The sequence below is a fragment of the Lepus europaeus genome, chromosome 9, assembly GCF_033115175.1.
Source record: "Lepus europaeus isolate LE1 chromosome 9, mLepTim1.pri, whole genome shotgun sequence".
In the NCBI taxonomy this organism is placed as follows: domain Eukaryota; kingdom Metazoa; phylum Chordata; class Mammalia; order Lagomorpha; family Leporidae; genus Lepus; species Lepus europaeus.
In genome coordinates, this window is record NC_084835.1 from 79,934,594 (window position 1) to 79,946,149 (window position 11,556).

The 11,556-nt window shown below is 50.2% G+C and overlaps 1 protein-coding gene across 3 annotated transcripts in view; it reads right to left on the bottom strand.

Moving 5' to 3' along the window:
- B4GALT6 (beta-1,4-galactosyltransferase 6) overlaps window positions 1-9,187 on the bottom strand; it is a 67,365-nt gene extending 58,178 nt beyond the window's left edge. Inside the window, exon 1 of one of the 3 annotated variants that reach the window (XM_062201506.1) lies at window positions 8,801-9,187. In XM_062201506.1, coding sequence (XP_062057490.1) covers window positions 8,801-8,915 — 115 coding nt within the window. In that variant the 5' untranslated portion in view covers window positions 8,916-9,187. Of the gene's footprint in view, window positions 1-3,409; window positions 3,498-8,800 lie in introns of those variants that run through there. The other 2 variants (XM_062201505.1, XM_062201507.1) reach the window with 2 other exon arrangements.
- Window positions 9,188-11,556: the final 2,369 nt, after the last annotated feature.

Genomic DNA, 11,556 nt, shown 5'->3' on the forward strand with positions numbered 1-11,556 from the left:
TTCTGTTACACAGTTTCCTAACAAAGACACAATTCATTCTGACATAGAAGATCTGTGTTTTCGTGGTGCCAAACACTTTGACTATCTTAAGTAATCAGCCATGACAATAAGTATGAGAGAGGCCGGTGCTGCAGCTCAATAGGCTAATCCTCCACCTTGCGGCACTGGCACACCGGGTTCTAGTCCCAGTCAGGGCACCGGATTCTGTCCCGGTTGCCCCTCTTCCAGGCCAGCTCTCTGCTGTGGCCAGGGAGTGCAGTGGAGGATGGCCCAAGTCCTTGGGCCCTGCACCCCATGGGAGACCAGGAGAAGCACCTGGCTCCTGCCATCGGATCAGCGCGGTGCACCGGCCGCAGCACGCTGGCTGCGGCGGCCATTGGAGGGTGAACCAACGGCAAAAAGGAAGACCTTTCTCTCTGTCTCTCTCTCACTGTCCACTCTGCCTGTCAAAAAAAAGAAAAAAAGATGAGAGAAAAAAGCTATATTTATTTTGCTTCAAGAAAAAAAAAAGTTAATTACAAATTTAAGATTTAAAATTACTATATTTTCTAAACATTTATAGTATTTTTCAAAAGATTTATTTATTTATTTATTTATTTATTTATTTGAAAGGAAGAGTTATAGAGAGGAAGAGAGAGAGATCTTCCATCGTCCAAATGACTACAATGGCCAGGGATGGTAAGGTCAAAGTCAAGAGCCAGGAACTCCATCTGGGTCTTCCATGTGGGTGCAGGTGTCAAAGCACTTGGGCCATCATCCTCCCCCGCTCTCCCAGGCACATCAGTAGGGAGCTGGATTGGAAGTGGGGCAGCCATTGCTCATATGGGGTACCTGCATCACAGGTGGCAGCTTAACCTGCAGTGTGATAACTCAGGTCCTTTCCTAAACATTCTGCTGTGCCTCAGAACTAAAAATATACTACTGTCCTAAGCATCCTTTAGGCTGACTCTTATTTCAACTAAGGAGGGTTTTTGCTTTAGCTTATTGCAAACTCTGCCAAATTCTTTTATGACTTAGAAACAAGCAAGCCCATAGAGGCAGTCTGACGATGAAACAGAGCAAATCAAATTGGTCCAACACAGCGTATATGGGAGACAAAAATAAAATTGTGATGCTCCCGAAATCCTTAAGTGAGTCCAAGACATGGGATTAAAAACATCTATGTATAATCAGAGCAAATGCTTAATTTTCCAAAAACTTGTTTAATGGCATCCTAAGCATCCTCAGAAAGCCTACTTTCAACCTACACTTGACCTGATCTTCTATTTGAATCATAATATTACCCACTTATCATTCTCTGTTATTCTTCTGACCAAAGGCTGAACTGGAAGCAAAAGGTCTTTTAAATACCAATCATTGTGTCCTTAGGAATTAAAAAAAAAAAAAAAAAAAAAAAAAAAAAACAGACTTGGGGATGGGGAAAGGAGACATATTGAAGAACTGGGGACAGAACTGCCCTGTTCAAAATGGGCAAAGTGCAGACTCGTGCAATGATGACAGGAGCCAGCTTGGTCCATGTGGCCAGGAACAGGTACCAGAGGTGGACACGCAAGGCCTGAGGCACTCCCTGATGTGACCCAGGAAGACCAAGCTCTAAAAAAAAAAAAAAAAAAAAATCACTCCACGGCGGACCTCCTCCTCCCACGCTTCTCACCTTAGCCTTCCCACCTGCAATTTAGAGGAACATGAAAGGCAGGCTGGGAAGGGGAAAGGAGCCACAAAAGGCAGGGTGCCCCGCCCCTCCCCGGGCTAGGTGAGCCAGGGCACTGCAGAGGTCAACACCACACAAGGCTGCAGGGCTTAAGAAATGTTCGGGCCGCCAGCAAAGCACTCTCTCCCTCCCTAACAGATGGTCACCTACCCTCAGCCTTGTGGAAGGAAAGGAGCACTTAGAAGACTACTTGTTTCCTTGACAGCAGGTCAGTTAGGCCGCTGGTGTGCTTTCTGTACAATGAGCCTAAAATCTCCCTCACTGTAATTCCCGAGTGCTAACTGAGGCTATCAAAGAAAGTTTTTGTCTCTTCTGGATGATAGCCCTTAAACTGATGAACACAGAGCTCCTATTTCCCCTAAACCTTCAATTTCCCAGGGCAAAACTGCTCAGTCCCTTCCACCCAGGAACAGTGGGCAGAAATGCATCCCACAGCGTTCCTCTGAGCTGTTCAGGCTTTGGGCAGGCGACCACCTCCAGGAGCCTTCTCATAAAGGTTGGCCCTGGCCACCTTGGGGCTGGAAGGGAGTGGCAGGGAAGGCTCTCTGTGGGGCTCCCTTTGGGATTTTGCTCCTAAAGCTTCTTTGCTCCTAACTTTGGCAGCAGAGGCACCAGCACCTGTGTCCAAGAGTCCCAAGACCTTGGGCATTTTGGACAGAGGAGCAAACCTAGGGATTCTGGCCAGGTAAGGGGCAGCAACAGCTGCAACCACTATGGCGTGAAACCTAGAAGCACAAGCGCCCCGAGGACCCAGGTGATAAATGGGCTTTTCATGCGATGGGTGTGTGGGAAAAGTGAATCAGACTCTCTGGGGGTCAGACCTGGAAAGCAGACCACCTTAAAGGAGGTTTGGATGAATTAGGGAATAAGGTAACCACCGTATAGAACACTGCCTCCAAAGGAAAACGCATTCTGTTTCCAAATTCCAAACAACACCGGGAACACCTATCACATACAGAGCAACCTAGTTTGCTCTTTTAAAAGTATCCACAGACCAGGATATTTTTATCATTAATAAACATTAAAAGGTAGTAATGATTAACACTGCTACAAAGTAAACACATCCCTACCTCACTCTGCCACACTGTTGAACAGACCCTGAAGTTATTCACAAAAGATGAAGTGGTAAATGATATTTAGCATGGCCATGTTTCAGTCTACCAATTTTCCCTTCAAAACTACCTAATTTCTTACAAGCCGTGGGAACTGGATTGACAATGACACCGTATAGCTGACAGTAACCTGACCGTGGCAGGGTACCTCTAAGAAGACCTGTGCCTCCCTCCCAAGTGTGGACTGGACCTGTTGGCTCCTCCTCACAAAGGCTGGGGAGAGAAAAGGGGGGCAGACTCACGGGAAATTTTCCACTACTCTTGGCCTCCCTCTATGTTTTGATTTTAATCTCTGTAATTCCATGTTTAAGAGGAACTCACTTAGTGAGTCACTTCCCCTGCAGGAGTGAATTTTATTGCTCAGGTGTGCTGGGAGAGAAAAAATAAGTGCCATTCACCTTTATGCTAAGGACACCCAAATAGCTCTCCTGGGCTCCATGCCCTTATTTCCATCTGCCAGCCTACTGACAAACTCTGCCTGGATAACCCCCTCAAGACAGGAGCCTCTCTGCATTCCCTCCTGCTGGCTCCCTGGTTTTCTCAGCTAGATCTGAGCATCACCTGGAACACAGCTACCAACCGTCACCTGGATCTCAGCTCCTCCTGCCAAGGCAACAGCAAGACCTTCCTCCCTGGTCTCTCTGCCGCTGGTTCTTCCCGTGGACTGGATTACTCCAGAACAAAGGATTGCATCATTCCCCTTTTCAAACTCTGAAGCTTCCTGTTACTCACAAGACAGAAATAGCACAGGACGCATGGCCAGTCAGGGAGGCCCAGAGGAAAAAGACGACCAACCCTGTAGCCCCAGTCGGATGGAGCCCTGAAACGGGCCATGAAGACTGAAGCACCTGGGGAGGAGGCAGGCCACAGGACCTGGGAAACACACAGCAGACAGCAGCAGCTCAGAACCAGCACAGCTAGGTCCTCCCAGCCTGCGCGAGGAGGCTGGAGGACTGCAATAAGAAAGCTGCAGGCCTTCCCAGCCATCCCAGGGGATACCCAAAGATCAGAGGGGCTCCACGCGAGCCCCCAACTATGCCACCTCTTTCACAGCACATTAAGTCACACACGCATCCCCCCAACTCCACCATCCCCAGCAGGGCACAGACCCAGGATGGCCCAGAGAACAAAGCACTTTGCGAAATTCCTCAGGGTCCCATAGGAATTCAGACCACAGTGACCTGACCAGATTCCACCTCTACCCAAAGAACAAAACAGCCCAGTGGTGTTGTCTAGGAAAAGGTCAGAGCCTAGAGTGAGTCAAATGACAATGAAATCTCACTCCCGGGAAGTTATGCAACCAACCTGCCCCATAATATCACCCCCCTGATCACAGGCACATTCATTTCTTTCTTAATCATAGGCAGCTAAAATAAAGCTGAGCCCAGACCAGTTCTGTCTGCCAGGAACTAAAGGGATCTCAAGGACCTGAGGGCTGGGCTGAGCAGTGAAGAGCCAGAAACCTCTCCCCATGGGGCCCACCTACCTGCCGCCCCACACCCTAAGTCATAGCCAGATGGACCTACTCCCAGTTCCGGAAGCTGTCCCACCTGAAATCCCTTTGCCCAGTCCGGATAAACGCTACCCATCTTCAATGGCCGACTCCAAACACCAGCTCTTCTGGAAATCCTCCACCAGCACCAGCACTCTCTTCCTCCACGCACGCCTTCCAAGGACCTGTCACACCTCTCCTGTGGGGCTTCTACCAAAAGCGAAGGAACTGTGCCTTACTCATCTAGCTCCCGTGCCAGAAACAAGGGCTGGTGTCTCTCGGGTGCTCCATTCATTCATGTATACCATGAATGAAACGTGTCAGTCAGCTCATCCACTCCTTTGAGATGACCACAGGGAAGACTGTGTTAGACTATGTTAGAACTGACTTTCTGTTAAATGGAACTCCATTTTCAATCCAGCCATGACAGAACCTTGGAGGGAAACTGCACTCACCTCTTTACAATCATTCACAAAGGCAGACACAGAATGAAAAGGGGGTGGTGGTGGCGTAGCAGGTAAAGCTGCCACCTGCAGTGCCGACATCCTATGTGGGCATCAGTTTGGCTGCTCCAATTCCAATCCAGCTCTCTGCTATAGCCTGGGAAAGCAGTAGAAGATGGCCCAAGTCCTTGGGCCCCTGCACCTACATGGGAGACCCAGAAGAAGCTGCTGGCTCCTGGCTTCGGATTGGTGCAACTCCATCCACTGCGGCCATCAGGGAGTGAGCCAGTGGATGGAAGACCTCCCTCTCCCTCCGCCTCTCCTTTTCTGTGTAATTCTTTCAAGTAAATAAATAAATCTTAAAAAAAAAAAAAAAAAGAATGAGAAACATGGGGAGCCTAGGGCCACGGGACCAGGACTTACTACAGTGTGGTTAGGGGGCAAGTATCTGCTGTCCAGTTTCCTTGGTACTGAAGTCTGGGTTGTTGTTTTGTTTTGTTTTTTAAATTTATTTGAGCCAGCGCCATGGCTCACTTGGCTAATCCTCCGCCTGCAGTGACAGCACCCCGGTTTCAATCCGGCGCCCCAACTGGGACTAGAAACCAGGGTGCCGGATTCTGTCCCTGTTGCTCCTCTTCCAGTCCAGCTCTCTGCTGTGGCCCGGGAAGGCAGTGGAGGATGACCCAGGTGCTTGGGTCCCTGCACTCACTTGGGAGACCAGGAGGAAGCACCTGGCTCCGGATCGGTGCAGTGCTGGAAATGGCAGCCATTTCGGGGGTGAACCAACGGAAGGAAGACCTTTCTGTGTCTGTCTAAATCTGCCTGTCAAAAAAAAATTATTTGAAAGCCAGAAGGACAGAAGCTAAAGTTTATAAAGGCTATCCCTGGGCTTCCTGCACGAATCAGAAATTTCAAGGAAAATGCTTCAAGTTATTCCTAAAATAATGAACTTCGAGCTCCAGGGAACTCATCACAGCTTAAGACCCAACTGGGCCAGAAAATGCTGAACAACATAGAAATGCTGGCCACTCCAGAGTGTGCAGTCTGCAACCGTGTGCTGTGTTTGCTCAGCAGGGAGAGAGGAACATCACTGGTACAGACAACAATAAGCACAAAAGTGATGGGGCCTGCCTGAAGGAAGACATCCAACACACACAGGTCTCTGGACAGCAACGGTGCAGAACCTTAACTGATGTCCTACCGAACAGGGGAGGTGCTGGGATTAATAAGGACGCCTTCACAGAAGAGACTTGAAACCTTGACTGAGGACCAACAGGAATATTCCTACACAAAACATATTTTAGTCATAAGAAAATTTTGCTCCAGTTTGTCATTCAAGTTAAAATATAAATTACTTGAAGAAGAATCCACATTTGTATATCTAAAGAAAGCCAGTTAAAAGAACCTAGTTTTGGACATATGTCATAAGAAAGAAATCTGTGATGAGAAGTAAGAATAAAGCATTTCTGCTACACACAAAATACCACGGTTTTTTTTAAAAAAGTATTTATTTATTTATGTATTTATTTATTTATTTATTTGAAAGGCAGATGTCAGAAACAGGAGTGGGAGGAAGAGAGTGATTCTCTCATCCACTGGTTTACTTCTGAAACAGTTACAGTAGCCAAGTCTGGGTGAAGCCAAAGCCACAAGCCAGGAACTCCATCCTGGTCTCCCAAGTTGGTGGCAGGGGCCCAAGTCCTTGGGCCATCTTCTGCTGCTTTCCCAAGCACATGAGCAGGAAACTGGATCAGAAACAGAATGGCTAGGACTCAAACTAGTACTCTGACATAGGATGTGTCTGTCCCAAGCAAGCTGCAGTTTAATCCGCAGGGCCACAATGCCAGCTCCAGTACCATGGCAGTCTCAAGAAAAAAACCACCCATGCAGCTTTAAAACTGCACTATAATCTCAGCCATATTTTTCTCATGGGACATCATTATTACTTGAAAGAACAACTGATCAACTATGGCTAAACTCATCTGTCTGACCTACATTTTCACAAAAATGAACAAAGTAAGCTTACACTTAAGAAACACAGACAGTATTTGTTGCCAATGATAAAATTCTAGCTTTAAAGCAAAAAATTGAATTTTGGAAAACAGCTTTCCAATACTTAAAGACATAAAAGCTTTAAAAAGGAGGTTGGGGGTTTTCGTTTTTGCTGTACAGTACAAGGTTTTGGAAACAGGTTCAGTTTTACAAATGTATTTTGTAAGCTTTGCTTTTCACTTTTCTTTCTGGATGTAATGAATTGTTTCAAATTACAAACTAAGGATCCACAAAAACAAAGCAGCGTAAACCATGTCAATGTGACTGCCTACAAGACAACTGCCAAAATTCTTATGACATTGTATCAGTGATGTTCTGCGAAACACAGTAAGCATTCAAATAAGAAAAATGTATTAGTATTTCACATCAGTTGAATTTTAATCTATAAATAATACATTAATGCACTGGCCAAAAGAAAAAGGAATGGCTTTCAAGTTAAAGCTAGAATTCTGATTCCCTTTGCTTAGCTTTCCGAGTAACATACTTTTAACCTGTTACTCAAAATCTCAAGAAAGTAAAAAAAAATTGTTATCTAAGTGCAAAAAACCAACAACCTTTTTCTCCAAACCTTTCAAAATTAAACGCCTGGTAAAACAGCATCCCCCAAGGCTGTGCAACTTTTGAAGAGGCATGTGAGGAAGTAAAGCCTGCTCTACAGTGAGAGTTCACTTAGAAAGCCTCCAGAATGGAACCAGATTTTTTAAAGCCCTCTGTTGAACATCTTGGATAGCGTCAACTCCACCAAACTACAACTGTTATTCTCACCACAGGCTTCAAGGAGGTGTTCTGTGCTTTGCATACGGTTACAGGAAAATAATGTGAAACTATTCATCTTTCTTTAAACTCTACCCTTAACCTCTGTTCTAGGATCCGTCAAGGTTTCAATAATTCATGCCTTCCAGCATCATTATCAGAGACAGATATCCTACCTGAACCCAAAAATTTAAAAAAGAAAAAAAATCACAGTCTTAAAAAATCAGTCCAGGTGAGGCTGGTCTCTTCCCTTTCCCCATGCAATGAATTACAGTAATCCATGCTACCCAAGGCAGTGCCCCAAGCAATACCATCTCAAAATGCTGTAGGTGTTCACACTGTGTAAGAGGCACTAAATTTTTAGCTCAGTTTTGAAATTGGCTCAAAACACCATCAGTGTGTCTAACATTCAGTGTTACTAAGGAACTCAGCACTGAGCATATAAGAACCAGGAAAAAGTTTAGGAAATATGTTGTATTTTAAGACCCATTTGAAGTTCCTGCTTTTCATTCCTTAGAAAAATACCACATTGGCTCTTTTTCAACAAAGGTGGGGACAAGGGTGAGGAATTACAATATTTAATAAAGAAGGTAAATCAAGCATATTATGCAAAAGTGTATTATGACAGGCCAAGATCAAACGGGTTAAAATGTTAAACTTCCGAAGGTCTTACAAAATTGTTCTTCTAATGACTACTTTATTTCAGAAGTTATCCTAACATGTAGCAGCCCAAACAATGGAACATTGTTGGGAGAGCAACCAAGTCAGCCCCTAAAACTTCCTAAGTGTGGCACAAATGCTCACTGACCCCATTCCCAAAGAAGTGGCCCAACACAAGCACCTTCTTGAACTCAATCGCATCCCCTGTAGGTTTCTCCATCCCGTGGTGACAGCCCATGATTCTGTCTGAGGGTGTCTGAGTAAGCATCGACGTTAAGCAGAAAAAGCCATCGTGAATACTCCGCAGGCAGGGCCATCACACTCCACTGTGTCGTGTCCACTTCAGGTGATGCTCTAAGTTACCTCAAGGTGCATTAACAAAGCTCGCACACCCGAGCCATGCCCCCAAACAGGCTGACGCGTCGGAAATAACCTCGCAAAGCGAACGCTGTCTGCTGGTCCCCTGGTCCCCTGGTCCCCCGACCACAGCGCTCCCCAACCCCAGACGCCGCATCCCTAGCAAGCTGCGTTCGCTTCGGGGTGACCGCGGGAGGCGAGGCTGCGCCTCGGTGCTTACCAATGCCCGGAGCCACGTAGATGAAGTAGAGACAGGACGAGGAGAGGGAGAAGAAGAAGATGAAGGCGAGGAGGGAGCGATTGGAGACCCGCATCATCCGCCTGAGTACCGACATCTTCCTCTTCCCCGCCAGCAGCTCCCGCTGCGCTCTCAGGCCGGACCCGGGGCCACCGTCCGGGCCCTAAACTTCCATGAACGTGCTCGGAACCCCGGGACTGTAGCGGGGTCTGCGCAGGAAGGCTCTGGGGAGAGGCCCGGGCGCCAAGGGGGAGAGGGAGGGAGCCGGCAGAATGAATGGAGGCCGGAGGGTAGGGATCGGAGAGGAGCCGGAGGACGCGGGGGAAGGGGAGGAAGGAGGAGAGGGGCTGGGGGGCTGGGGGCCTGGGGACCGGAGGCCCTCAGGAGGCCGAGGAAGGGCGCGGACGCGCGTGTGCTCCGCCAGGCAGCAGCGGGAGGAGGGGCTGCAGGTGGGGAGAGGCGCAGGCTGCGCGCCGCGGCGCCCCTGCGGAGAGGGGCGGCCAACTGCAGCACGCCCGGCTCTCCGCTCCTGGCCGGGTCCAGCTCGCCAAGCCCGGGCGCTGAGGGTCCGGCCCGCCCGCGATCGCTCCGCAGGCCCGCGCCGCCGCGGCTCGTGCCTGCGCGGGGCTAGCGTGGGCGCCGGGGCCGCAGCCGGTGCACGCGACGCGCGGGGGCCCGCGGGGGCCCTGGGGGCCAAGGAGCTGGGCGCTCGCCGGCTCGCAGCCTCCTCCTCATGCCGCGCGGGGCCCCGGCGCCCTGCGGCCGCCGCGGGAGCCAAGCGCAGGCCAGGGCGGCGTCCCGGCCCGCAGAGAGCGCGCTCCGGCTCCGGCTCCGGCGGCCTCCAGCTGCCCGCCCGGCCGCAAGGGCGGCAACGGCAGCTGCATTACCGCCGCCGGCCCGGGGTGAGGCGCCCCCGCCGGCGCCGCCCCCGCACGGCCCCCGACACCCGGCGGAGAGTGCTGCCGGCAGAGCCTTGGAGCCCGGCCGCCGTCGGAGCCGCGTCCGACTTGCACGAGGGAGCAGACGCGAAAGCGCCGGGGAGCTGGGACCCGCGGGCGCGCCCGGAGACCCCCACGGGCTCCGCGCGCCGACTCGGAACTCGGCAGGCGGCGCTGCGCCGGGACCCGAGGAAACCTTGGGGCCCCCACCCTCCCCGCGCCCGAAACACCGCGCGTCCTGATTGGCCCGCGCCGAGCCTCCCCCTCCCTACCTCCTGCGTCACCACCGCCGCCCCCGTCCGCTGGGGACCCCGCGCGCGCCGCGGCCGAGGGAGGCGAGCCAGGCTAGCGTCGCACTTTGCAAACGGGTCACGAAGGGTAAAGGAGAGCACTGCGATGCTGTAACTTCCGCACAAAATACTGGCTCGGGGGCACGAACACCCCGCGCCGTCCCTTCGTATTGAAGCGGACTGCCCGGCCGTGCCGTGGCCCTGCGCACATCCGTGTGCCAGGACCTGCTTGGCCTGCGCGGGGGGCCGCTGGGTCGCCCTGTCGTGGCCACGGGACCAGGCGAGGCTGACTCGGCTTCCGCGCAGCCCTAGCGGGTTCGCTAACCAACCTCCACCTGCCAGCCCGTGGTCTGCCCCGCTTTCCTCGAGCTGCGTTAATGCCCGTCCGCCCCTGTGCCACGTTTTCCCCACGTCCGCGTGCGCGCGCAGGTATTTCTCCTTGGGATCATCACGCAGGCAGAGGCTGCATGCCTGCTGCCATTATTTGCTGATGATTTCCAGATTTCTACTCTCGCCTGATGGGCAGCAAAGGTAGCACCTTCTTGCCGAAATGCCCAAGCTTTAGGTCATCTCTAAGGTAGTGCTATGCGGTGTGGAGCCTTAAATAAGAGTCTGTAAGCCCAGGTCTGGTGTTGGGAAAGCCCTGGCCCTGAGACGGTGGATGCGATACCGCTTTGCATTAAATGAGGCAACTGAAATGTTAACCATGGTCCCTGGCACTTAGGAGGTTCCCCTACACCCATGAGTTTCCTGGATGCTCAACACATTCCAACTCATTTTTAATATTTTGTGGGTTTTTTTGGAGCACTTAGAAGCTAGTCAAGCTTCTCTAATATATTTCATATGAAAGACAGGGATGCTGTTTTGTAATATTTTTAGATGCTTCAGGGAAATTCAAAATGCAAAGCAGAGGGGTCGACGCTGTGGCATAGCGGGTAAAGCCGCCACCTGCACTACCAGCTGCTCCACTTTGATCCAGCTCTCTGCTATGGCCTGGGAAAGTAGTGGAAGATGGCCCAAGTCCTTGGGCCCCTGCATCTACACGGAGACCTGGAAAAAGCTACTATCTCCTGGCTTCAGATCAGCTTAGCTTCAGCCATTGCAGTCATTTGGGGAGTGAACCAGCAGATAGAGGACCCAATTTTCTCTCTGCCTCTGCTTCTCTGTAACTCTGCCTTCCAAATATATAAATAAATCTTTAAAAAATATTCTGAAAAAATGCAAGCAGATCAACATATTAAGTAAAGGTAGATTCGCTTAAAAAAGATTTTGCCCTATGCAAGCAAAAGAAATCTATGAGTGTTAGGAAAGTAAAAATTGAAGATTTCTGCCTCTAAACCCATTGGTTCTTCATTTTTATTTGCACCTGTTCCACTGGTTGTTAACAAAGCTAAAACCACCAGCCACAAGTCTGGAGAGAACACCATGGCTTTGCTAGGCAAGTGATGGACAGTGCTTCTCAGGCAAGGTTAGTCGTTTTATAGGAAAGTTGACTATAAAACAGAGAAGG